The sequence below is a fragment of the Cloeon dipterum genome, chromosome 3, assembly GCF_949628265.1.
Source record: "Cloeon dipterum chromosome 3, ieCloDipt1.1, whole genome shotgun sequence".
Taxonomy (NCBI): Eukaryota; Metazoa; Arthropoda; class Insecta; order Ephemeroptera; family Baetidae; genus Cloeon; species Cloeon dipterum.
The window spans coordinates 32,675,843-32,701,376 of record NC_088788.1 but is presented as its reverse complement, the minus strand read 5'-3'; the positions used below and the strand labels follow the sequence as shown (position 1 = coordinate 32,701,376).

The following is a 25,534-nucleotide window of genomic DNA, read 5'->3' as shown; positions in this document are numbered from 1 at the left end:
CGCAATTATTGATCTCTGCCTCGAGTGATAATTCTTCTCTTCAAACGAGAAGAAAATCTTTTATTCTTGATAAAATCTTTAGTATCAAATGTAAAATCTGTTTCTTTCTCTTTTCAAATTAACTAACTTTCTTGTTACTGTGAAAAATATATAGGTTAATAAACAAGGAGCAGAAGAAAATTAATTTACAGCAAAAATGCTGGGAAGAAAAATGTTCTTGCGACTAAAATTTATTTAGAAACAAGCGCGTTACTTCTTTTAGAAACTTCGGACTCGTTATCTCTGTAAGAAATGCGCATAAATAATTAAAAACCATACATTTCTAAAACAAGGGCCATTTCTGAGGGGGTCTCGTAGACCTCGTGGAGGCGAACGATGCGAGCTCCGTCCAGGGTGGAATAGGCGCCCGCTAGCCTGAGCACGGCCACCTCGTGCATGATGTCCTGCTGGTGGTCCATGGCTCTGCGTCGCTTGCGGATAAACTTGGCCGCATACTCGACGCCCGTCTGCTTGTGCGTGCATTTGCGCACAGCCGCAAACTTGCCCCTGAAAGCACATGCGAATTGAGTTACACTTCCGTAATTACATTCTCAGTCAGCTTTGTTTTACGGTGAGATCGACACGCATGAGTCATAAATGTCACATTTAAAAGATGAAACAAGCAAAGAAAAACGGCAAAAAGTCAACAAATGCGATATATTTTTAGAAAAGGTAAAGCTAATTTTTTAATTGAGTTGAAAAGGAAGAAATACGGATTTTTTTCTTGAATGTGCCGTATTTCCAGTGAATTAATTTATTTTTAGCACGTCAAAAGTGATTTTCTGTGTTTCCTTTGCCTTGTTGGAACTAGCATTTTATCAAATAAAAAGGGAACCCCCTTCGAGAGGTGAGCAAAGCGCATTAATTGCGGAAACTCGACGTTCATGATATGGTCACGCACAAAGGCTGCTTCCTGCCCATTAAATGCAAAATCGAGTGAGTCATTGATCGAGAAAGAGACAAAAACAAAACCTTTCCGGCTCTACTAGTGTCCGTTTGCTCGGACTTCATTGGAAATTTTAAAAGCTATTATATTTTAACTGTGTAAACCTTAAGTTCATGGAAAACGAAGGTATCTATAGTATTTCATAGCTTCCATCAATTAAAATTACTGAAAATTAAAAATAGATATTTATTGAGGAAGAAGTAGAAAAATAAAAGGACCTGCATTTATGATTTGTTCACGGTAAGTGAGAAAAAAATGGACGAAACTGACTAAGAGTGTCTTGAGGACAAAAGGGGGTCGCGCCAAATTGGCTGTAACTGCGCTTTTCTTATCTGCTGGCTGCCCCGTTTATTGCATGAGATAAAAACCAAACGGAAAGATAAAACTGTGTAGGTGTGTAGAGTGAGAAGACAGCCTTGGCTGAATTCAATTGATTGATTGTTGATACGCAATAAAAATTATATTAACAAATGAAAGGAGAACACGCTTCAAATTGAAATATTAATACTGGTTAAAATAATTGGATGAGAATGACGTGCGAAAATTCAATTGATAACTTTTAATCATTCTGAACTTTAGACTGAACAATTTCCATCACACAAAGTTCAAAGACCTAATTTTTCTCGTGGATTAAAATCATACAGTGGACAGTTAAAATCTTTTTATTTTGATAATTTATATTTTTAATTATTTAGTATGATTTTAAATGGGCATAATTTCATTAGAAAATAGACATAGCTGGTTTCTTATGTATTAAAAATTTAAATATTAATATTTTTTAGCAACCGAACAATTTTTTAACAAAGAATACATTTGCATAAGAAAATATAGATATTATGTGTTCTGAGATTTTTCTTTTTCTCGAATAGGAAACATGTGACTTCTATTTTTTTCCTATTTGTAAATTGACCTGTGATAACATGAATGTACTGACAAATTGTGAGAATAAACAGCCACAATAATATTCGTTTGGATCCCCTTTTGACTCTAATTTGCGCCATGATTGAAATGTCACGTGCGTCGTGCGTCCGATTTGCATGGACGAACTTCTCACGAATGCATTAGTGGCTAATTTGGCGATAAGCCATATCAGCACGGCGCATTAGGCCGAGTGTAGTCAGTGGCAGGTGGCCAATTAGCGCGTCCTAATGGTATTGTAAAAAGAACTCCCTTTACGGCCATCGTAAATTCACACTTTTGGCTTTTTACGACGAAATTCGTTCGTGGCAGCCAGTCATAAAAAATGGCCACTACAGCTATGTTAAGTTAAAAGAGTTGAAACACTCGAATTGATACAGAATCGCATATATCATAGAGCAAAACGAGTTATGCAATTGTTTTGTTTCGGATTTCGTAAAACGCGTACTTATGTTAGTGCAGCTCATCTTTCAGTGCTTTTGTGCCTTATCTGACAATGAGCAAGAGTCACGACTTCACCATTATTACCTTTGCCTCAGCACCTTGTTTTGCACAAACGCGCAGGAACATAAAATTTACTACCGTTCATTAATCCCATTACGACATAAGTTGAGAAAACAGAAAATTTACCATTCTCTATAGATATAGGGTTGCGTCAAAGACGAGATCAAGCCGATCGATTTTGAAGGCATGTGTTTGCGATTAAGCTTATTACAGTTTGTGTCCTCTTTCGATCCAAATTAATATAAATTTGAAATTCTTGTAACAAACAGTTTGACAATGCTTACGCTTTTCCCTTGAAGACGAATGTGAACTGAAAAAGGGGAAACTTGGGAGGCAAGAACACGTTGGTGGGCCAACCGAGGGAAGCTTCTTTGTTACATATTTTTTCAGGCAAAGGAGAAGGAACGGAAAGGCAAACTCCTTGAATTCATTGCTGATAAAAACACACCAAACGTCATCTTTTTGGTACACTCGTAGTTTGTGGATAGAAAATGTCCTTAAGAGAGCAGAATTCGATGATGATGTTGGAGATTGAGGAGAATTGAATGAAGGAGCTTTCAGTTTTAACTTACACGCGTGCTTCAGCAGTTGAAACTATAAAATCAAATTGCGAGGGTTCAATTTCAAGCTAGTTGAACATTGTATGAGATAAAACTATAATATCATTCAGGAAAAAACATCTTTGGGAGAATTAAGACGGTTGGAATGATGAAGACCGATAAATTCAGATTGACGAATTTTGTTGGTGTATTAGTTACAGTTGCAAATCCGATCGGATACTTAAATCAAGTACAAGAACTGAAATTGTTTTACAATAATAAGTGATAAATTCTTTTGTTAATTGACGGTTGGACTCACCCCTTTGAATCGGGTTCTGCACAATTAAACGAATCACGCAGCACCGTGTGGCTGACGGACGAAAACTGAATTCTTATTTTAAAATCATCTTTCTGCTGTTAAACAATAATGCAAAATTGCAATAATTCAAACCGCCGACAATTGTTGGCTTCCAACAAAAAGCAGGACCGCGTTGTTGTACCGCTACACATCTAAAATTTGCATACACTTGCAACTAGTAATTGAATTAACAAACGGAAAAGGTTAGAAAAGCCAGACAAAGCGGGCTATTTTCGATTGGACATGTTGTGACAGCAAGCTAATAAGTCTTGATTGATTGCCGACGTAACAGGCTGCATACACCTGTGCGGCTTCCCTCACAATAGATAAATTGAAACACGTAATAAAATTGATAACACAAATAACCTTTCCTTGAAAGTGGAGTGACGGCCGAAACGACACTACTTTTATTTTTTACAACGCAATTTCAACGAAATACTCCATTGACAATGATATATGAGATTTGCACGGCTAGGAAAAAATAGGAATTTGCCACATGAAAATTGCAGAGCTTCAGAAATTTGTGGTTAGCCTTTCAGGATAGTTCTACTCTTCCGAATTTGGTTTGGCGGGTGGGAAAGGGGTCTCACTCGGGTGCGAGTGATGGAGCATATGGGCCAAAATCACGTTTCAGCAGTGACCACACGTGCGAGAACCATTTCCCACGGACTCAATTGCTGTTCTCAGGCCGCGATCGAGCCTTGGCAGCGAATTAGAGCTGGCCAAGGGTGATTTGCACCACACGCAAGTGTCAATATTGTTTCTGCGAACATTTTATGTTTGGACGTGATTTACACATCTCATGTTTAACCTTTAATGTTTGAGTCTTGTTAGCGAGCTGACTGCTGAGGATTTAATCATTCGGTTAAGATAATATATTTTTTCTTTAAATCATATTAAAAATGACTATTTTTAAAAAATCTGCAAGTTTAATTACCACTTAATACTAAATAAATCAAGCAGTTAAAATTGTTATCCTTTAGCTGTTACAATTTTTTGGGAAACTTTTGTTCAGCGAATTAATTAATTTATCCGCCTTTTCCTCTGTTGGAAGACGAAGCTTCCTAGTTCCATTTTCGGAAGTTCCAGGAAAGCTTGGTTGGCATGCCTGCCAGTGGCGTGTGAGTGTGTTAATAGCCGAGGCGGTGCTGATTATAAATTCAAATGCCTCTCTGCACGCACGGCGGCTAGTGGCCTTGCAAGGTGACGAGGCCAATAAACTCACTCGCCGCCGGAGATGTTCACCTCAGAAAGCAGCAAGCAAGGAAATTGCCGGAAAAGAGTGAATCTCAAATCAGCAGCTGTCGCTTCACCAAATTCATCGAGTTTGCCTTTGATGCCATTGTGTGCAGCCGAAGCCTGTTTAAGGCCTCATTTAATATTAGTATGCTTTTCCCTTGACGTTATCAAAGAAAGCGACGTCAAGGCTTCAGAGCAAATTACGTTCTGACGTTGTAATCGAACGCGATGAAAACCGTAATTTCCACTTTGTGAGCTGAAGTCGAAAGTATAATCTGTCCGATTATTGTTTGGTAATCGGTCGAGCTTTCTTTATAAATGATCCAAGCCTGTAATTTGTAACTTTGAATATAAAATACCAAGAGTGAAATTGAGAGAGGCTAGATACCACAAAGAGCTAACAACAATTGAACTTGATTGAAGGTTGCATTCGAAGATTCATTCATAGAACATTCCTCGTTGAAAAAGGGTCGTTGATTTATTTGCGCCCACAAGTTTCGGCTGTCAACTGCAGCCCCATTTCGTGGTAAAAATTAAAATCTCTATCGCTCAGTAAAAATACACAGAATACGACACATAAAATATTTTCTTAAGAAACCTATTTCATAGCAAAAACTCGCTTTGCTGGTGGATAAGGGAAAATCTGCCTTCGGGAACGCATTGTCGATTGACAGTTAAAGAAACTTTCTGACTTCTAAAAACATCCCTCCACATATCGTAAGTTGAACGCTTGGGTGGCTAATGACATTCTCAAAGCTTTGAATGGCTATTGATTGATTGATTCTTTTGTAAGACTTTTTGGGAGAATCTTTTCTATTTTCACAAGCGAGACTAGCCACCCCATCATCCAACTCAGTGACATGAGGAGGAATGTTTTTAAATGTGAGTCAGATAGATTCTTTAATGTCTTTCAACGGTTTGATATTGTTGATGCCAAAAGGTACATTTTGCCTTTACCCACCAGCAAAGCGAGTTTGTGCTACTTTTTGCTCCACAAGTGTTCCGAAAATATTTTATTCATTGTAATTTAACGTGCTGTAAATCCAATGACGACAATGACGCATTCTGTGTATTATTTATACTGTATGATCGAAAATAGATTTAACTATTTTTTATTCCATGAAATATGACTGCAGTTGACAGCCAAAACTAGCAGGCATGAATAAGACGCATAATACTTTTTTAACAATAATTGAACCATCGTAAATTTTAATATCAGGAGAAAATTATTTTACAAATCTAATTTGAGAGTAGACAATGGCATCGACCTTTAAATTGCTAATCTTGCAATTTGATGGGTTTTTTTAAAGAGAAACCAGAGGAATAAAAAAATATTCTCAATTCCTTAAAGCAGCTAACACAATGCACATTTTTTCTGCTCGAGTATTTGTTTTTAGCAAGTAGCAAATAATATGACCGGTTTTGCGTAAAGCGGAAGTCGTCGGTGCGAAAGAAGCGTGGAAGTGGGTGAGCGACATTGATAGGGAGTCGCCCGAGCTTTTTGCCCTCTCGGTCCGCGAATAATTTACTACGTGACATTACAATGGGCGGAAAAGGAATTCGTGCCCCCTTCTATATTTTTTCTCTCCGCAGTGCAACAGAGAACAGACACACATGCCCAGTGCAAAAGGCAAATCCGTGCATTCGATATCCCGATTGTCGATTAGAAAGTGTCTCTCTTTGTTCGCTGATAAGCGGCACTATTCTGCAACACGATCCATTCAATAGCCATAAAAAGTTGGTACTTCAATGAATCTGCATGCATATAACATGTTCAAAAAGAAAGTGCATCATCGGCAATAATAGCATAACTAGAATAGATCTTTTAATACCTTGTTATTCCTTCCAGAGCTCGAAATATTATTATTTATTTATCCATTGCGTTAATATTTTAGCTCGAGAGATGAAAGGCACCGGTTTCAAACGCATAAATTGACCGGAGCCTTGAATGCGGCTAATTCGGCAGGCACGACTCGATTTGGTCTTTTGTTTGTTCAGCCATCGATGATCGGCACGCTTTCCAGTTTCTTTCTTTCACCTCTGACCTCCGCGAGTCACGCTTCGCCGCGACACATAACGAGCAAATTTGCTTTCAACGTACGTAACGTGGTCGCTCTTTGTTCAAACCGGGTAACTCGAACATTACGAGCCTGAGAATTATTTAACACAGAAACAGCTTTTTTATACTTGTGGAAAAAGGTAATTATCAGAATTGGACCTTGTGGTCGCCTTGGCTGACTAACTCGGGCGTCGTGGTGCCGCGTGGGCCGTGTGCATCAAACTCCCTCGCACGCAAGGCCACGTGTACCGAGGGTCACGCCCACGCACTCTTGCACCGATTTCCGACCTGCAGAACGCACAACTCGTCCCACCTTGTAAGGAAAAATTAAATGGTCCGTTACCCTGATAGCGGCTAGAAAGGACTCTCCTAGCATGTGTGGTGTGCCACGTCTTAAAAACCCCAGGTTACATGAAGATATCAGAATTGAAATTTCCTTATTACGGGCAATAAATAAATAGAGAGTTTTCTTAATCAGTAAATTAAACAAAATGAATCACCGTGAAAGGTGCGCTGCTTTTTCGATAGCATCCATGTAATTTAAGGGAAAGGAATCTTATATAAAATGTGACCTTTTAATGGTGGATGGTTTAACTTTCATAATGTTCGTTCAGCGCTACAATAATACTTAAATTTATGCATTAGTTGAGCAATGAAAAAAAAATAAAATTTGAAACAGATGAGGGAAGTTTTTGCGTACTTGTGCGTCAGTTGAGTGCGAAAATAATCTCACGCTGACATCAGCACATAGAAGCAAATTGCCGTCGAAGACTTTTTATTGCCCCTGGTGTGCGAGTGAGCCCCATCCTGCATCGTGCAGACAGCAGGATGCCGCCACTCGCTTCTGCACTCCGCAAAACAAATTTAGAGCGCAATCGTGATGTTTATTCACGCGTTCCACCTCATTAATTCGAAAGCATTTTTATTTTATTGTTCTCTATCCCCATAACTCTGGTAGCTCGATTTCGGGTTGAAATTCTGATGAAACTTCCGGCGACAAAAGCTCGTTTAATATCAAGTAAGCCGTTTTTTGTTGAGAAATATAGTCCTCAGAAATTTAGCGACAAACCCCTGATATTAAACGTACCAGTATTCGAATAAAATATATATTTACTTTTTTTGTAAGGGTACATAGGTCAATAATTCTTGACCTACCACAATTCTGATCTATTAATTAAATTTTTAATAATTTATTCCCAAAAATAATGAAAAACAACACACAGACCCTTTAACAGTCTATGAAAATTTTAAACTTAACTAAACGGAATGAAAAAAGTTGAATGCTAACATCTGTATATTTTTATTTCACTCAGCGGTCGTTCCTTCTGTGAAAAGTGGCCTGTTATCGTTTTCACCGCAATGAAAATATCTAGACGTGTGATAAGAAAATCCACTTTCGTCTTTCGTCACGCTTAACGGGAAATGCATATTACTCGATCGCGGAGACGTAAGGGAAAAATAGCTTATAGCCTAAGGCTAGCGAGGAACCATCATCACTCGCCCACACTTGACCCCGCGAACTCAAAATCTTCCACCATGCAGGGCGAAGTAAAACTTCCTGCTTAAAAGCTGCAGCTGACAATAAAACATTACTTGACTGGTGTTGCTATATTAATGCACGCACTCTTCTGTTTATGAACGTGTTATAGTCTGGTCTAGAAAATTCTTCAATCTAAATTAAAGCTACCGATGGAAATTGATTATGTTATTTTCATTTCTCTCTCTTTTACTGGAGATAAAACTCAAGGCAAGACAGCAAAAGACGAAACAGGCTTTTGAAATCGAAATCGTTGATAATATGCAGTGCACCGGTGTTTGAGCTGTTGCAACGACTATAGGAAAGGCAAGATGGAGAAAAGTGGCTGCTGATAAGTGTGCACGAGAAACGAGCGCTGCGGCGTGTGCATAAATATACATATTGTGTGATTACAGTGGGCAATGCGCCATCCCGCGCCACTTTGCAATTGCTCGGGCAGCCTTTTCTTTCTTCATTCTTATCGAGTAGCGCAGCTCGAGAGGCGATTTTCTCTCGGCGACGGCCACTCGGTTGCATGCATGTTATTCAATTATGCCGCTCTCGCAGCACTTCTGACATAATAACAAAGACAAAAGTCGTAAATTTCACACACGCATGCAGTGAAAGGCGCAACAGACTCATTCCTCCCGTGCACTTCTGCTCGGCAGCTTTCTGATTCTCTCTCGCCGGGAATAAATATGCACTTGAGAATCTGTGAATTGAGATCTCTGACGTGCATGAACGGACAATTGGCCGCAGGACCGGCAGATAAGCGGTTATATCGATGAGGAAATCATTAATTATGAAATTTATTTGAGGTGTCTCTATCTCATGTAGTACATATTTTACTTAATTCATTATTTGTCCTTCATGACATTTGTTTGTTTTGGATTCTTGTTTATATGTAATAACTTTGTAAGACACATATTTGATAATCCATAAATTTCGAGAGCCCAAGAACGGTGTATACAATTTTGAATGCGGGACAAACTCCGTACTTTTACGGCGAGGTGGAGCGCTCCGTCAGGTCGAACCTTTTCTGCTTGGCCTGCGGCGGCGATCCCAATCTGCTGGTTGAATTTACAGCTCGGGATTTACAACTTTCATGACGCGCCGCGACCGATCGACCGACTCGGTTTCCCATGCCACACGTAATAATAAATAAGAAGGGAAAAAAGGAGTAATTCCCGCCGCGAGCAGGAAGACGCACGTTTATTTATTTAAATTTGATTTCTCGCTGGCGCTGAGAGGCTGGCTGCCCGAGATGATCGCCCCCAAAATAAATAGACGCGAGAAGGATGCACGACGGCGTGCTGAGGAAATCACACTCTAGGGGAGACCGCGACGCGACGAACGGGAACGAAAAAGTTATTTATGAGGGTCCAGTAAGATAATTAGATGAAATTGAATTTAATTCAATAAGGATCGCAAAACACATAATCTTTATAAAAGGGATTGCTCAATTCAGCTAGTAAGAAAATGTTCACATAACCAATTAGAAATTTTACTTTATATATATAATAAATAAACCCAATTTTCCCGTTTTTACTTCGCATTTGTTCAATCAAAGTTAAAATAAAGAAGTCAATTTGTGTAGGTCTTATTGTAAGTTGTGAAGGTTTATCTGAAAATTAGAATACCGATCTCAAAAGCTAAAAAGGAACAATCCGTTTTATGGCACGGGAATGACCAAACAGGTTTTGCTTAAATATCAGTTTATCTGTATTGTAAATTAGCAAAGTTGTCGTAAAAAAGCACGACCAGTCGTAAAAATTGGTCATCAAGCCGTACGCTTAACAGTAAGATCTCTTTCCGGAGTTTCGTTTGCCAGATTCGGGACCCTCCCGTTAAGCGGCGGCGTGACAACCACCAAGAAGTGCGCTTTGATTTCACGCGGCGCGACATGGAGTATAAAGAGAGGAAGAAGAAAAGCAGAGTCGCTGCTGTCAGCCAAATTAATAAATGGGATAATTGAAAGACAACACAGGAAGTGCGTGCGGGCATTAAAGGGGTGGGTGGGCGAGCCAGCGGGCGGGCGGGCGGGCGGGTGGGCGGATGGACGCGCAGACACCAGCAGAGGCGAACAGAAACACCCGGGACAGTCGAAATACAAATGGGGCCCCCGGGAGCTTTCAGCGCCCAATGACAGCTCCTAAATACGTCCCTTTTTCCTCTCATTTGTCACTTTTTTCAGCTCATTTGCCTTTCTGCTCAGACGGAATGTGTCTATACGAAGCGACATCGCGTTGAAATTTCAAACGGTCTCGTATTAAGTAGCGACATTTGGCGAGTGTGCTTTTAGCTGATAAGGGTGCCCATCATTGTTTAGGTTTTTATGGCTTTACGACCTCCGGTGTCGTCATAGAGATGCAACAAACGCTTTTGCAAATACGCCGCCGAAATTGCACCAGGGCCCTCTCCCACACGTGGGCCTGACTCACACCGGTGAGAAGGAAACAGCTTAAACAGCAAGATTTAAATGTATGATATCATACTACAGTATACAATACAAGACCTCGTACATTATGTATTCTCATTATAACAGCGACCTGATTACTTTTTTGTCTACAGTCCCTTCAAAAAAATTCTTTCATTTTAATTTTAAAAGAAAAAATACTGTCTGAAACTTTTGCATTTTCTCTTTGAAAGGAATATTAGCATATGGCTGGCCACGAGAAAACGTGCAGAGTGGCGAGGTTGCGAGGGTCGAGTGTTTTTCCGTGACGTTCGGGCCACAATGGTCGCACGTGCTCCGAGTAGAAGGGTTGAGAGTGAGTGAGTCAGCCGCGCGGGGGAGACGAAAGAAAGCTCCCCCAGCCCATGCAGCAACCCGGCCGTGCAGTCAAAATGCACACTCAACATGTCTCGCAATCAGTGGATCGGGTTTCGCTGCCGACGGCGCATTGTGATGGACTGAATTCGAGCAGTGAAAAACAGACTTACTCCTTTCTTGCTTGCGCCTCTTTACAATTTGTTCCGGGAGCACCAGCGCAAGCACCAGCGCACTGAGCAACCAGCCGCGAGGCTTTGTTCGCCGATAACGCTCTTAATTCGAGTTGGATGAAAAGAAAGGACAATAATTGCGTTTTGTGTTTGCTCGAGACACGCCCAAAAGTTGCCAAAGCTCGCGGAAAAGAGCTAATAAAAATAAGCTGCCGGCTTATTACAATCAGTTAAGAAAGATTTTGATTGTGTTGGGGTTTAAAAAAAATATGAAAGCTGTATCAGCTTTAGAGAAAACTTGTGAAAAACTTAATTTCGTTTTATTTGAATAGCTAAATATTTCTCAGATTAGCTGTTTACATTTTTGGGATAATCGTTTCAAAAGTTTGCACGCTTATCAAGCGGTGAGCATTTGTCTATTTATTGTGAAAACACGATTTATTCCACAATTTAAGGATATTTAGCTCATCATTCATATACCATTTGATAGATCGCGACGAGAGGGTTAATTTGTTGAGAAATCTGGCAAAATCTGAAATGTAACAGTTCCTTGGTCGTGATTTCATTATAGAGATAACTGTTGCTAAATTTCACAAACAAATATGTAACTCAACAAACTACTTACTATAGTAAACAATGCAAAATAATGTTCTTAATTGTTGGCCTGTAAATCTTTAACTTAAGTGTTTGCAGTAGATGATACTGATAGAGAGTAAGTTGAAACATAAATCACGCTACAAAGCTCTGCAAAATAATGTAATTGGTTTTCGCTTATCGTTTGTAATACATTGTATTGAAAAAAAGACTGGAAAGACAATCCTTCTTGTAAAACCAGATATATAGCTGCTGGCCAACTGTCAGAGCCTTGAGCGGTAAAAGAGACAAAAGAGAACTGGATGCATTTTTTCTCGTGTGGAAAAATCGCGGACAGCCGCACAATAATTGCCTCTAGTGCGAGGAATGTGGCGAAGCTGGGTCATTTTATTCTCGATCCAGGTGATACTTGGGTACTTTCCATTGTGCTTTTACTCGTCGTCTATATGTTATGTGCACAGAAAAGGACTGGTCAGCAGAGTGAAACACGGCGCCCACGTCGGCTGGCATGACAACAAAGCAGGTCGCACTGTGACACGCCATCAGATCGCCAGTTTATTGCTCAAAAGCGGCGGCACGGCGTCAATTAACGCGCAGGAAGAATCAAAAGCAATTTGTCGGTTGGAGGAAGGCGAGCCGGTCGATTCGATTGCAAATTGGTGCGAATCTCGGCCGCCCACGGCCATAAAATTGATTGAAAACAGATTGAGTCATAATGGAAAAGCTATCAAATTTTGAGAATGGGCACTGATCAAGCAATATGTATGGATCTTTCAGATTAAATATTCTGGCACGTCGATGGAATGTCGTTCTCGCCTTCGGTCTTTCGTCTGTTTTAAATCAGTTATCCTTGGGCTAAAACGATCAATTTGATTTAAATCATCCTTGCAGAGTTTTTATTTATTATTATCCTCGCACTATGGCATTTATTGTTATTCAATATTATAGTTTTCAAGAGAAAGACGCTATGGACTGACTATCACGTATCTACCGCTATTCAAATTGATAAAAGTTTAAATTTTGGCCGAAAAATCCTGATTATTAAGTAACTGTGAGGAAAAACCAGAAGGAAACTGCGTCTGTCGAGCAGAGGCCGTTGAAAAAGGGCAGAAATCATTAGCAAAAGGTTAATTCGCGGCAGCTAGAACGAGGATTCAAGGTGAAGAGGCGAGTGGGCAAAGCGTGGGACTGGCAATCGCCTTTTTCGCTCAGTCAGACCTTGCTACCGTCATTCGGCCAAATTAAAATTCGGCCTTTGCCGCAATGCATCCGAAACACGCACAATTAAAATTCTCATGATGATAATAATTGATTGAACTCGAATTTTGAGATTCGCAGACTTGGAGAGCTGCAAGCACACTTTCAAGGCTGTCGAATTAGGCAAACTTCCCACATAATTTGCGGCCGTGTCACTCAACCGTCCGTCACCGACCTACCCAATCAACCGAAATCGCTTTCTTGCTCCACAAGTTTCACACACAATGATTTCTAACCAAAAAGATTTTAAATGAAAGGTTTAATTCAATTTGTTTTCAGAGTTAAAAGAAAACTAGCAAAATTTTAAAAACAATTAACTATTTTCCGACAATTTATCAGCTAAATATCTAACCTAAACTTTCTTTATTTGTTTTTGACTGATTTCAATTTAATCTGTCCCTACTTTACAGTGGCGAGTTATGGAGAAGGAAATGTTTTGAGTCAGTTAATCAGATTTTTTTAAATGTTGGACATTATTTAGCACTTCTCACCTTCAAAATATGTATGTAGGTGCAAGATATGAAATATTCATATCGTTATAAAGCTATTTTTTCTTTTCCCACCTAAACGTTCGAGCGGAAAAAACACCGTTGGTCTCGCAAGGAAGAGAAGGCTTGTTTGCCGACTGTTAATTGATATCAGCAGAGTAATTTATTGTGTTTTAATAGCTGCCCACGCGCGTGTTTTACGCGCAAACAAGAAAATTGATTTAAGAGGTAAACGCAGCAGCAGCAGCAGCAGCAGCAGCTACGACTCCGGTAATGTTTTCCCGTCCGCCAAGGAGACATAATCTAATTTGGCACTGCAGTCGACGGCGACGATCGTTGCAAAAGCTTTTGCTTGACTCGTGGGAGCCCAACAACCTTTTCTAATCCCTTCCAGACGATTGCAACAAGAGTCTCTCTTTGCAGCTGCTGCAAGAAAGTCATAAGTATGGAAATTTATGAAAAGCCGAGATAAATATCTATTTTCGTCTCATATTAAATGCGAGGCGAAATGAGAAGACAAGTGCAGAATTCAAAATTGTATGTACTCGAGGGCATCCTTGCTAGAAGCAGAACATTGCTCTTGACGAATTGCAAATCGCACACACACATACATTATTTGGTCCCGTTTTCTTATTAGCATGAGAACGGGAGACTTGAACGGCTGAATAATGTAGTAACTGCGCAGGAAGCGACGCGAAAAGTTAATAAAAAGCAGCGTGGAAATGGACATAAAAATGTGCCACCACATCCTTGCTCGGCTCGATTGTTTACTCGGAATCCGCGCAGTTTGCGCAAACGCTTCTTATCTGCACGTTTCCGCTGATTAAATTTGATTCGCCGCGTGAATTCTAAACTCGATTATAACATCTTTCTCTAATTAGATTCACTCCTCTTGTTGCGAAAGAGGAAATTTCTCCAAGAGCTAGCCGCGATCTGATTGTGAGAAAGAAAGGTAAAGTTGGCCAATGGTTTGTTTAGTGATTATACATACTATGATAAGAATCTCATTACGAAACTGAAACTTCTTGAGAGCATGTACCAATTAAATTGAAATTTGACTTACCCAAACCTGAGAAACAACAAATTAATCAAACGAAGGAATTTGGCTTTTGATTACGATTTTTTCTTCTGTCAAAATTCCTCATTTTTCTTTGGTGATCTTGTCTGCTTTGATTTAATTCACACCATTTACTGAAAGTGCTAAGTAAATTTCGCGGTTGAGTGAGCTCCACATTTGAAACAGGTCTCGTCTTCTGGAGAAGATGATAATTGCTTGGCGTCGTGTCAAATGTTTTGTTGAGGAAAAGGGCAATTTGAGAGTCGGATTGACAGCAGCAGGTCGGCGGCAAATTGCTCTTTTCTTCTAGTCCGTTATTATTGAAATCGGGCCCGAGGGGAGTGCTCCACTTCGTCCAACGCGCCACTCGCAGTCGCCCCCGTGGCTTCGCCAAACCGATTCGCCAACACACTGTGTTTCATGTTGCAATCCGCGGTTTCGTGTATTGATTTTCGCAAACAAAAGTGTCAATTTACTGAGCTCAATAAATAAAACGCCGATTCGTTCCAATAATGAAATGTTTCATGAATAAATAAAGTTAGGTTGAAAGCTCTGCTATCGTAGCTGCCCTTTGGAAAAGCTCGTGTTCCAGGCGTCATAATTTGTTTACTCTTGATTTAAATATGTACTGTACAAAGTTCACGGGTAACTCATTACCAAGCGTTGAAACTCCTTTTATAAATAATCTTTCTGTCATCATTACGATTTTTTAATTTCTTTAAATAAATAAACATCGTTTGATTAATGCAAAGAAAAATTATTTTCGACGAAAAGACTGGTGCTAAGTGTCAACATTATTAAATCTTAATTTGCGATTTTTTTCTACTCCCTCGTGTAATTATTTCCATAATTGATACTCTTTGCGTTTAATATTTCCAGACAAAACCCATTAATTTAGTGTTTTTAACCCTAGTTAAGTATTCGACGCGATTGGAGATATAACAGAGTTTAACTTCCTTTTCACAGCATCGAACTTGTTCAACAATAATGCATCCATATTCAGAGCAGGAATGCGCACGAAAACACAGCTGCGCGTTGCTTCCACCATGACAAGGAAAACAGGTGCAAATAAGACCTTTTATAAGAAAACCATGGGAACCTGCCGACACCGGAAGCAACAAGTTCCAGTCCAAAAGGCGTATAAACAACCTCCCAAGAGGAATAAGACATAATTAATAATTAGCTTTTTAACTTAACAAAATATGTATGTATTCGCCGTTCTAAATTATTATCAATATAATAACGGAAATAAAATCCGTTTTCTTTCTTTCGCCACTCAGGTAACCGAACCTGGCGTCCGATGAATCAGAGGCGCGCAACCCGATCGTTTTAGACCTTGGTGACATTCATACCTGGCGAAGGGAGCCTGCTCAACGTGGTACACGCTGGTGATGGGCTCCTGTCTGATCAGGCCCTCGACGAACTCGTCCTTGACACTCAACAGTCCGACGTGCTTGGGGTTGAGGCACAGTTCATGAGTCAGCTTGGACATGCTGGCACCTACTCCGTGTCACTTGGTCAACGGCGATGGTCTCTGCGTCCAACTCACTCACTCGGTCGCAACTGCATCCCCCACGGCGACTGCTGCAAATTGTCAATTGTTGTCGTCGACACTGGCCCGAATTTGTATATACACTGACAGCACTGCACGCACACCCTGCTCAACCGTCGCTCATCCTACCAACTGCTGCTGTGAACTTGTTATGGTACCGAATAAATCTGCACCGTGTGTCTTGCTTCCTCCACTCTTGCCAGACCGTTGGGCGTTCAGCAGCGGCAGCACTTTTTGCAGTAGGTACTGTGTTTCACCTACTGAGGGCGCTCAAGCCCGCTGCATCTCATGCTTGCCAGCAGCAAAAGCAACAAAAAAAAACAGATTAAATATCTGTGGTGTGATAGGTACGGATGTTTTGATGTCTTGGCGCTGTTATTGGACATCTAGTGGTCATCGATCGAACAAATGTTTCTGACGCAGTGGTGCCAATGTGTTGGTTGATAATATAGTTCATAAAATTTTAACTCTAATTTATTTTTAAAACTATATTTACTTATTTATGAAACATTGGAGAATGAATATTTTTTCTTGACTAAAATTTTTGTTTTTCAGTAGTTCTCCCCGCAAATTTACCAGAAGACTAAACTTTCATGTCAATATAGTAATTTGTAATGTTGGCATTAGTCGTAATAGTCGGCACACTCGGCATCCACAAAAAGCGAACTCATCATCTTGCTTGATTGTGCATTTTGCGAAACCACTGCTAAAAATTCAAGTTTTTAGCAGATATTCCAACAAAATGGGCCACGGGAACGAGGTGACTAACTAACTTTAACATTATTAATTTTAATTCCAGCCTGTAAAATGCTATTGTTCCTCATCCTCGACGCTTTAAAGGCCTTTGTTTTCTAAACCTTGTTGTGTCAACTTTCAGATGGAGGTGGACGAAAAGCCTCAAAAAGGAGAAGGCTTTCGCCAGTACTACATCACGAAAATTGAGGAGCTGCAGTTGATTGTGGCCGAAAAAAGCCAAAATTTGAGGCGACTGCAGGCCCAAAGAAACGAACTCAACGCTAAAGGTTTGTAAATGTAAATTCTCATGAATAAATTTTCCTGACCATCGAACTTAAAATCTATAGTGCGAATGCTTCGGGAGGAGCTGCAGCTGCTTCAGGAGCAGGGCTCGTACGTTGGTGAAGTAGTTAAGCCAATGGACAAAAAGAAGGTGCTGGTGAAGGTGCACCCTGAAGGCAAGTTCGTTGTTGACCTGGATAAGAACATCGACATCAACGACGTCACGCCTAACTGCCGAGTCGCGCTGCGCAATGAGAGCTACACGCTGCACAAAATCCTGCCCAACAAAGTGGACCCACTGGTGTCTCTGATGATGGTCGAGAAAGTGCCTGACAGCACCTACGAGATGGTCGGCGGCCTTGACAAGCAGATCAAGGAAATTAAGGAAGTGATTGAGCTGCCCGTCAAACACCCTGAGCTGTTTGACGCCCTTGGCATTGCTCAACCCAAGGGAGTGCTGCTCTATGGTCCTCCTGGCACAGGTATGATCTTAATGCCGTTAATTTTTTCAGTTAGTCATACTGTTGGTAGAAAAATTAAGAAGCGAAAGTCACTGCGACAGCATTAGCAGTCGCGTGTTTGATAATTCTGCGTTAAGCTTCGATATAGTTCATAAATTACTATTTGGCACAAAATTTGCTGTGAATTGGGGTGGAATACATCTGCTTGTTATGCTAATAGGGGCTTGTGGTCGCGGTGGACACTCCTCTAAGTTAAGTGATTTTCATAAAAATCCAGAAACTTTGAAAAATATTATCTATAGATAATTATTCATAATAAACAAAAGCAAAATCATATTATGGGCTTTAGGGATTATCACGTCCTACTCGCTCTATATTAAGGTACACCTTATTTAGGTTCAATTATTTATTAGTTGCATCCTAAATTATTACAATTATATCAAACATATTAACTTCTGAGGTCTCAAAGACTTTTCTTGATGTTTGTAAAATATTTTAACAAACAATTTAATATCATTATTGCATTCCAGGCAAAACCCTACTGGCCAGAGCAGTTGCCCACCACACAGAGTGTACTTTCATTCGCGTGTCTGGCTCCGAACTTGTGCAAAAGTTTATTGGTGAGGGCTCGAGAATGGTTCGAGAGCTTTTCGTGATGGCCAGGTAATTCTATTTTGTAAATATATGATCCAGTTTTTTGAAACTTCTTTAAAACAGAGAACATGCACCTTCAATCATCTTCATGGACGAAATTGATTCCATTGGGTCATCAAGAATTGAGTCAGGCAGTGGAGGCGACTCTGAGGTCCAGCGAACCATGTTGGAGCTCTTGAACCAGCTGGACGGTTTTGAAGCCACCAAGAATATTAAGGTGCGGAACCATATTATGTTGCGAACCTTGACTTATCCATGTTTGCCTGTCTAGGTCATCATGGCCACCAACCGCATTGACATTCTGGACCCCGCTCTTCTTCGACCTGGCAGGATTGACAGAAAGATTGAGTTTCCACCTCCAAATGAAGAAGCCAGACTGGACATTCTCAAAATTCACTCCAGGAAAATGAATCTGACGCGCGGAATCAATTTAAGGAAAATTGCTGAACTGATGCCTGGCGCCTCTGGTGCTGAAGTCAAGGTACTGATAGATATATATCAAGGCTTTCCAGTTGACATAAGTTTGTTGTGCGTATAGGGTGTTTGTACTGAGGCCGGAATGTACGCACTGAGGGAACGAAGAGTGCACGTGACCCAAGAGGACTTTGAAATGGCTGTGGCCAAGGTTATGCAGAAGGATTCAGAGAAGAACATGTCTATCAAAAAGCTCTGGAAGTAGGCTAGTATTTCAGATCATCGTTATAAGTTGCCGATTTCAAATAAAATTAATATAAGTTAATTTTTACCATATTTTAATCATTAATTGGATTGACAAAATAGTGTTAAGGTTACTTCAAAGAGCGTCCAGTTCTTTCATGAGTGATGCATTGAACATGGGGAGGCTTTCTCTCTTTTAAAAGTAGCTACAGATCAAATCTAACATAATTATATTACCAAATCTCTACAATCCTCACAAAAAGAGGTACCTTAATCTGAAATGACAACTTACGTATTAAAAAGTTCAAAGAGTGTAAATAAAATTTATTACACGAATTCATTATGAGTTCAGCTCGGCTTCTAGCTCTGCAATTTGCTCCATCAAGGTGCTCTTCCTATTGAGCTTTTCGATCTGTTCCTTGTCTAGTTTCACTTCTCCCGCGTTCGCCTTTTGTTCAAGGGCCACGATTTCACGGAGTCTCTTCTTCATATTTCTCAACTTCTTGTCTTGATCTGTCGCACCCTCTGCTGCTTGAGCTTGGGGGGCTTTTGCAGTTGTTTTCGAACTACCACTGCTCGCAGTCGGAAAGTTGATTTGAGTTTTACTCAACACACCTACGATTGTGGCGACGTCGCTGCTGTTGGCCTTTTTCTTGTTTTTTTTCTTTTTGGCTGAAATTGGAAAAAATGAGAACCGATTCATTCAAACTCGTAGCGAATACCACCTTCCGCAGCAGGGTCGATGGTCAGTCCTGGGATGGGGTTATTCGCCGACCGCACAGCCCGTTCTGCCTTCAGGGACTGTGCCACTTCTGCACTCATTCCAACAGGGTAGATCGGTTTATTCTTAGCAAACTGTTTGCCTTTGCTCTCGTACCTTTGGACGACAAAGTTATTTAAGCAAAACAAAAATTACAAACAATATTGCGAGACGTACAGTGGCACTTCTTCCTGAGGAACGTAGCCCTCCTTGACGCGCCTTGGCTTGCGCCAGCTGCCATCAGGACGCTGGCTCGCAGGTATGAAAGAGCCAACTGCGAATAATGCAGATCGAATAAGAGTTATTGCAAGCAAATCGAGTCATATTGCAACAACTCACCATCCTCTTTGACCACCTCTGCTCTGGCCGCCATGCTAAATAATTCTTAAGCATTTTTCTGGCAAACCAAAACATGTGACGTCACAGAAACATGTTCCAACATGTTGAGATGTCGCCGAAATACAAATGTGGTCCAACAGGGGGTGTAGCTCAGTGGTAGAGCGTTCGCTTTGCATGTGAAAGGCCCCGGGTTCGATCCCCGGCACCTCCACTTTTTGCTTTGATAATAAAAAATGTTTGTGTTCATGTCAGAGGTTATAGCTAAGGGTTCATGAAGCCTGTAAGGACTCTAGTTGAATATCATTTAGTTCAATTTTTGATGCAATAATAATTACAATTAGTAAGATAATATTTACCATCTCATTCCTTGACCTGTACAGGAAGGATCATTTTGATTAAATTACCGGATTATATTTCAAGTCATTTCCTGCGTGTCTGAATTAGAATGACATCCTGGCAGGAAAGGTGGTAAATTACTGGCCAGCAGTTCATAATTATTCCTATGGTTCACAAGTGGCGTGAGTCCCATACTATGACAAATTCCTGGATGCTTTGAAGGCTGCATCTCTTGCCAGCCTATTATATATTCAGAAAACCAAGCAGGTGGCGGAACTGCTATGCCATTGGCTTCCACATATTTAATAAATTATTACCTGTCATAATATATCGCTGTGGTGTCAGAAACATCTTACAGGTAAATTAGTCGAGGCTGGATGAATGAAATCGTGCTATTTTTTGGTAAATGGCATCAACAGAGTAAATACTACATCGGCTTCAAAGGCGGTTTCTTGCGATAATATTACCCTTTTATAAGTACACCATAATTTATTATTTTGAAATTAAAGCCAAAACAAAAAAGATGATCTATTCTAATCTTCAAATAATTGCTGAACAATGACCTTTCTATCAGCATCATATGCGAAGTTGTTTGTCAGGAAAATCTTGCTTTTGTAAAAGGCCTGTCTTTCATCAGAAGTCGCCATGTAAGCCTGAAAATGCAGTTTGATGAGTTATTGCAATCTAAAAAAAGTCTAGTTCAAGCTTACCCTAGCTTCAAAGTCCTTTTCCGCAATCTCGACTGAATCCGCCTGTTGTCCCCTGACACACCTTTGGAAGGTGAGTTGGTCCAAGGTCATCTGACGCAAAATATAGAAGAGCAGCTCAGAGCGCTCCTGCTGGAAGCCAAGGAACTTCTGGAAGGTCTGCCTCATGGAGCGCATCACGCTGAACTTCTGCGTGCTGATGAAGCTCTCCAGAGTGATGGAGATGGCCAAGTCAACGTCTGACTCCTGCACCTGCTCCCTCAGGTGCAGGCGCGCGTTGGCCTCCGCAAGCCTGATCAGACTCTCCACATGACGCACCGTGATGGGCAGACTGCCAGTGGACAGAGACTCCTGACGCAGCTTACTGTACATCTTTGCCACGCGGTCCTGGTCCATGCCCAGCAGCTTCGGGCGCACGCTTTGCTTTGCAAAAACCACATATTTCTTTAGCAGGGAGAGAGGGATCACTTCCAGTTCTTCCTCAGCATCCACCTCATGAGGTAGAAGACCTGTTTTAAATATAAACCTTAATTAGAGTAAATCAAATCTTGTTGCCAAAGAATTAAATAATAAAAGTAGGCATCGTGATATAAAATTAACAGGCAATTGTAAGAATTTTAATACAGATTAAGCTAGAGGCAACTTATTATTGCATTAAATACAGGTTATAAAAATGGCAGAGTAGATAGTAATAAGAAAAAATGTTGGCAAAAGATTGCTAGTTGAAAAAAAGTAAAATATAAGTCCCTGCTTATAATTTAAATACATTTTACATTTTGAATCAATACTTACGCGGCTCTTTATCTACACTGGCTGGGTGGTTAGCGATATGTGAGTTGACCACAAACTTTGCCAAATGGGTGTCGCGCACAGGATCAACTTCATCCTTTACGACACACAAGATGTCAAATCGAGACAAAATCGGCTCACTCAGGTTGACCTGCAAATGGAGATTAGTGAAAAAGTTCCAAACAGCAAGACGCCTTCACGCACATTTTCAGTGAAGGTGAGGGTTGGGTCGTAGCGGCCTCCAATCGGGTTGGCCGCCGCGATGACTGCGCACCTGGCCTGCAAGGACGTGACAATGCCGGCCTTGGAGATGGAAATGCTCTGCTGCTCCATAGCTTCGTGAATTGATGTTCTGTCTTGGTCATTCATCTAAAATTTAAAACCATTAAATAATTGAGCTTCAAAATTCCTAGAACTTAGTGAGATTTTAAGTGGAACAATTTTAAATTTAAAAAGGGTTATGATGATTTAAATTTATAAAAAACTAGATTAACTATTTTGCATTGCTGAGTTAAGATTTGATCTGTGAAGTGAGCACACTCAATAATTATTTCCTCACCTTGTCAAACTCGTCAATAAGGCAGATGCCTGAATCCGCCAGGACCAATGCACCAGCTTCTAGGGTCCACTCCTTGGTCATGGGCGAGCGGCGAACGTAAGCTGTAAGACCGACAGCTGAAGCGCCCTGTCCTGTGGTGAAAACAGCCCTGGGACACCCGTGTTCAAGACTCTTCAAGAGCTGTGACTTGGCAGTACCAGGATCGCCACACATGAGCACATTAATGTCTCCTCGCACTTTGTGCTTATCTCCTGTATGGATGAAAATGAAGAAAATATAGATTTGGGAGTTCATTTAATTATATCCAGAAGAAAGTAAAAATTTAGGGAAAACAGGTGTCAAGACCGAAATGGCATTAAATACAAAACATATTATACTAAAATGAAACCATGCATTAAATTAAAAAAAACTACTCATTTAAATAGGTCATTCTTCTAAAAATCTCATGCAGTAATGAACATAATTATCGGCGGTCTTGGCCAGACGCGCTGCGCCGCGCCAGCCGACAAATTTTGCGTCATGTGGGCAACCGCCGTGAATCTGGCTAGGCTGCGCCAGCCGCTGGTGAAAAAGGGTAAAAAAAAAATAAAAAGTGCAGGAGAAAGTCTTTCAGACCTTCAGGCCGTTAAGCACAATCAAATTCACGTTTAAAATACTGTCAGCTGCTGGTGAAAATGGCCAGCTGCCGCCAGGCAAAAAATTTGGCTATGCCGGTCCTGGCAGCCACCACCTTTATTCTCGTAGCTGAGACCTCTAATAAGAACTATTATTAGCTCATAGCTGACCTGGATTTTTAGCTTCTCCGCCAAAGAGAGAAAGCGTAAGGGCTCTTTTGATGAACTGGTGTCCATAGATGGATGGCGCCAGAGACTTGCCGATCCTGTCCAAAATCCTCTTGTCCTTGCTCAGTTTGCGAATTTGCGTAATGTCGTCATCAGTGAGCGCTTGCACGATCTCTTTAGAGTCCTGCACAGCAACATAGTTGGCAATGAGCACAGTTGAGAAGACAGGGAAGCCTTGCTTGGTGTTGAGCGAGCCATCATACTGATTTGAATAAATGGCCGTCACATCTACTTCATCGCCAGGCTTGCAACGGTCGCACAGGTCACCAAGCAGAATACAATCTTTGGAACGGGGCACACGACCAGGAGGAATTCGTGACGGGCTTTCTTGGATCACCACTTTTTGGTAATTACGGTACAGAGTTTGTTCCATGTTGACCTGTCAATTTCAGTTTATTTAATAATATTATTAATTAAACTAGACTAATATTCTGTTTTTTTTTTTTTTGCCCAGATTCATATTTCTTTGTAATGTTTATGGGACTGTCAACAAGATGCTTAATTAGGGAAGTCATTTTTCAGCTCTCACCATGAAGGGACCTGTTGACTGACACTCAGGACAGCTGCCAGGCTTAACTTCATTGTTCTGTCTTTGAATGAAGGGCCCGAGCACATAGCCGCACTTATTACAGTCAAACTTCACCGCAGACAACTGAGGCAACACTCCTGTCGTGGCTGTGACAATACCCTTGGTGCGTACCAATTGGTTCAGATGCAGCTTTCTAAAGATACATTTAAATTAATAAACCCAGATCATATGAAGAGGTGTTGGGTTTTACCTGAAGGTTCTAATTTCCTCCACAAGAGGTAGATCAGAGATTCTAACGTGGATTTCAGAGGCGACCCTTTCGTATTGGGGAAACATGTTGAGCACCAGTTCCTTGGCTACTTTATCAAAGATCTGCAGCATCTCTAGCGGCGCCTCAGGCAGGAAATACGCAAGAATTTGTTCTTTCCCCACAAGCACGGGGAATTCCACCACAAAACTGGACATATTGCCTGGAAAAAGATAAATCAATGAAATGTTTCTCCAGAAGTCATTCACAACTCAGTAAGATAGTTCCAATTAAAATAATGTTAACTATTAAAATTCAGAAGTTGCTGAGAGTCAGAGAAGAGACAGATTCAATTCAGGCACTTACTTTCACACATCTTCCTCATCCTCTCTCGGAAGACAAACTGGCCCTGGTCATTGACAAAGTTTCTTAAGAAATTCTTAAATCTGTTTGAGATTTCGGTGCTTGGGCCCAACATAGACACCCATTCCTTAGTTGAGTAGCCTTTAGTGTCCTCTAGATTCTCAATGGACTCGATCATCTAAACACAAAATTAGAAATCAAATTTCCAAATGATCTTTTCAAAAAAGTTTACCTCTGCATCATCAACATCTCCCTCAGCTGCCTTTTCAGCCTGACGTCTTTTTCTTCTAGGAGCAACGCCATCGCCATCTTCATCACTTTCATCTGGAAATTCAATGAGTCAAAATTAAAAGCATTTAATATAAAAAATTGACTATTTTGTTGGATAAGACTACAATGTCATATTATTGCTTTACAGATAAAACAATTAATTAATTAGATAGGAAACTAACCATATTCCAGGCCCCTGCGACCTCCAAGTTCTCTGTCCCTCCGACGCAGCTCCTGCTCCACTGCAGCTCTTGTGCCAGGGGACATGGCATCATAATCCTCTTCATCGAGTAAATTCGCGTCATATCGATCAAGGGCGGGCATTGGACGGTAGTCCCTGCAAACAACAAAGGTATGTAGACGAAGTTTAGATCTTTGGCCTTAGTTGATAATAATTGATTTTTTCTTCTTTAGGATAAATCATAGAAAACAAAACATACGCCTCCATGTTATCCCCAAAGAGTTCCTCGCCATCCTCCTCCACCTCCTGAGGTTCCTGGCTTGGAATGTCATCGTTGCCGATAAGTTCACTCTCATCGTTGAATTCCTCGAGCTCCCGCACCGGAGACGTGACCGCCTCTGACCCCAGTGAGCGTCGACGTCGCCTGGACGGCGATCCGGACCTCTCAGACCCTTCATCTCCCAGTGGACTCTGCATCAAAACAAACGAGAGTTTAAAGGGCTCAGTTTTAAATGGACGTAAAATGCCAGAACTCAGAAGAGTCGACCAATTTTTTTGCGATTTGCTCAATAGCTCCAATGACTAGAATTGCTACAGACTCAAGTTGAGACAGGTCGGCCCGAATTTCGTCCAAAATTTGAGAAATTATTATTATGAGCTTACCGACATTGTGATTCTTGCAGATGGCAGCGACTTGTTGCATGCGCGGGAAACCTTTTTGCGGGAATCGCGCTCATTGGCTGAGCTGGTATTTAAAAAGCTGACGATCGAACGTGGGCATTTAATCGTGTTTGGCGCCACTTTTACTGCGCGC

At 40.9% G+C, this 25,534-nt stretch overlaps 4 protein-coding genes and 1 non-coding gene across 5 annotated transcripts in view; 2 read left to right on the top strand and 3 right to left on the bottom strand.

Annotated features, from left to right (window-relative positions):
• The window catches only part of LOC135938959 (serine/threonine-protein kinase 17A-like), a 28,755-nt gene extending 12,571 nt beyond the window's left edge, over positions 1-16,184 (bottom strand). The window contains exons 1-2 of the mRNA XM_065483039.1: positions 15,810-16,184; positions 319-546 (exon numbers count right to left, since the gene is read on the bottom strand). Of these exons, the coding sequence (XP_065339111.1) occupies positions 319-546; positions 15,810-15,949 (368 nt within the window). The 5' untranslated portion in view covers positions 15,950-16,184. The remainder of the gene's footprint in view (positions 1-318; positions 547-15,809) is intronic.
• A 432-nt stretch (positions 16,185-16,616) lies between these two features.
• Positions 16,617-18,880, top strand: Rpt6 (26S proteasome regulatory subunit Rpt6). Its single transcript, XM_065483038.1, has 7 exons — positions 16,617-16,769; positions 16,887-17,031; positions 17,092-17,508; positions 18,018-18,150; positions 18,205-18,358; positions 18,413-18,622; positions 18,680-18,880. The coding sequence occupies exons 1-7, from the start codon at positions 16,752-16,754 to the stop codon at positions 18,818-18,820; spliced, it is 1,218 nt and encodes a 405-aa protein (XP_065339110.1). The 5' UTR covers positions 16,617-16,751; the 3' UTR covers positions 18,821-18,880.
• Positions 18,881-19,093: 213 nt separating this feature from the next.
• Positions 19,094-20,020, bottom strand: Pym (partner of Y14 and mago). The gene is made up of 4 exons (XM_065483043.1): positions 19,898-20,020; positions 19,736-19,832; positions 19,524-19,675; positions 19,094-19,470 (listed from the first exon to the last, which is right to left on the bottom strand). Exons 1-4 carry the CDS (start codon positions 19,929-19,931, stop codon positions 19,139-19,141), a joined length of 615 nt encoding a protein of 204 aa, XP_065339115.1. The 5' UTR covers positions 19,932-20,020; the 3' UTR covers positions 19,094-19,138.
• Positions 20,021-20,036: 16 nt separating this feature from the next.
• TRNAA-UGC (transfer RNA alanine (anticodon UGC)) lies at positions 20,037-20,108 on the top strand. Its single transcript has one exon. It is a non-coding gene; the product is annotated as a tRNA-Ala (tRNA).
• Positions 20,109-20,660: 552 nt separating this feature from the next.
• Positions 20,661-25,511, bottom strand: Mcm2 (DNA replication licensing factor Mcm2). Its single transcript, XM_065483033.1, has 13 exons — positions 25,384-25,511; positions 24,980-25,191; positions 24,722-24,876; positions 24,502-24,593; positions 24,273-24,447; positions 23,910-24,129; positions 23,660-23,852; positions 23,074-23,509; positions 22,289-22,539; positions 21,934-22,098; positions 21,733-21,880; positions 20,944-21,449; positions 20,661-20,886 (listed from the first exon to the last, which is right to left on the bottom strand). The coding sequence occupies exons 1-13, from the start codon at positions 25,387-25,389 to the stop codon at positions 20,767-20,769; spliced, it is 2,679 nt and encodes an 892-aa protein (XP_065339105.1). The 5' UTR covers positions 25,390-25,511; the 3' UTR covers positions 20,661-20,766.
• Between the last annotated feature and the right edge of the window lie 23 nt (positions 25,512-25,534).

Bases quoted from the DNA above. Each gene is read 5' to 3' on its own strand.
- Rpt6 (XM_065483038.1), top strand. The intron at 18,151-18,204 runs GTAATTCTATTT...TCTTTAAAACAG, and splicing joins GAGCTTTTCGTGATGGCCAG to AGAACATGCACCTTCAATCA. The intron at 18,623-18,679 runs GTACTGATAGAT...TTGTGCGTATAG, and splicing joins CCTCTGGTGCTGAAGTCAAG to GGTGTTTGTACTGAGGCCGG.
- Pym (XM_065483043.1), bottom strand. From the start codon at position 19,931: ATGGCGGCCAGAGCAGAGGTGGTCAAAGAGGATG. The intron at 19,833-19,897 runs GTGAGTTGTTGC...CATTATTCGCAG, and splicing joins AGAGGTGGTCAAAGAGGATG to TTGGCTCTTTCATACCTGCG. The intron at 19,471-19,523 runs GTGGTATTCGCT...TTCCAATTTCAG, and splicing joins CATCGACCCTGCTGCGGAAG to CCAAAAAGAAAAAAAACAAG.
- Mcm2 (XM_065483033.1), bottom strand. The intron at 24,877-24,979 runs GTATGTTTTGTT...TGTTGTTTGCAG, and splicing joins TTTGGGGATAACATGGAGGC to GGACTACCGTCCAATGCCCG. The intron at 23,510-23,659 runs GTGAGAGCTGAA...TGAAATTGACAG, and splicing joins AGTCAACAGGTCCCTTCATG to GTCAACATGGAACAAACTCT.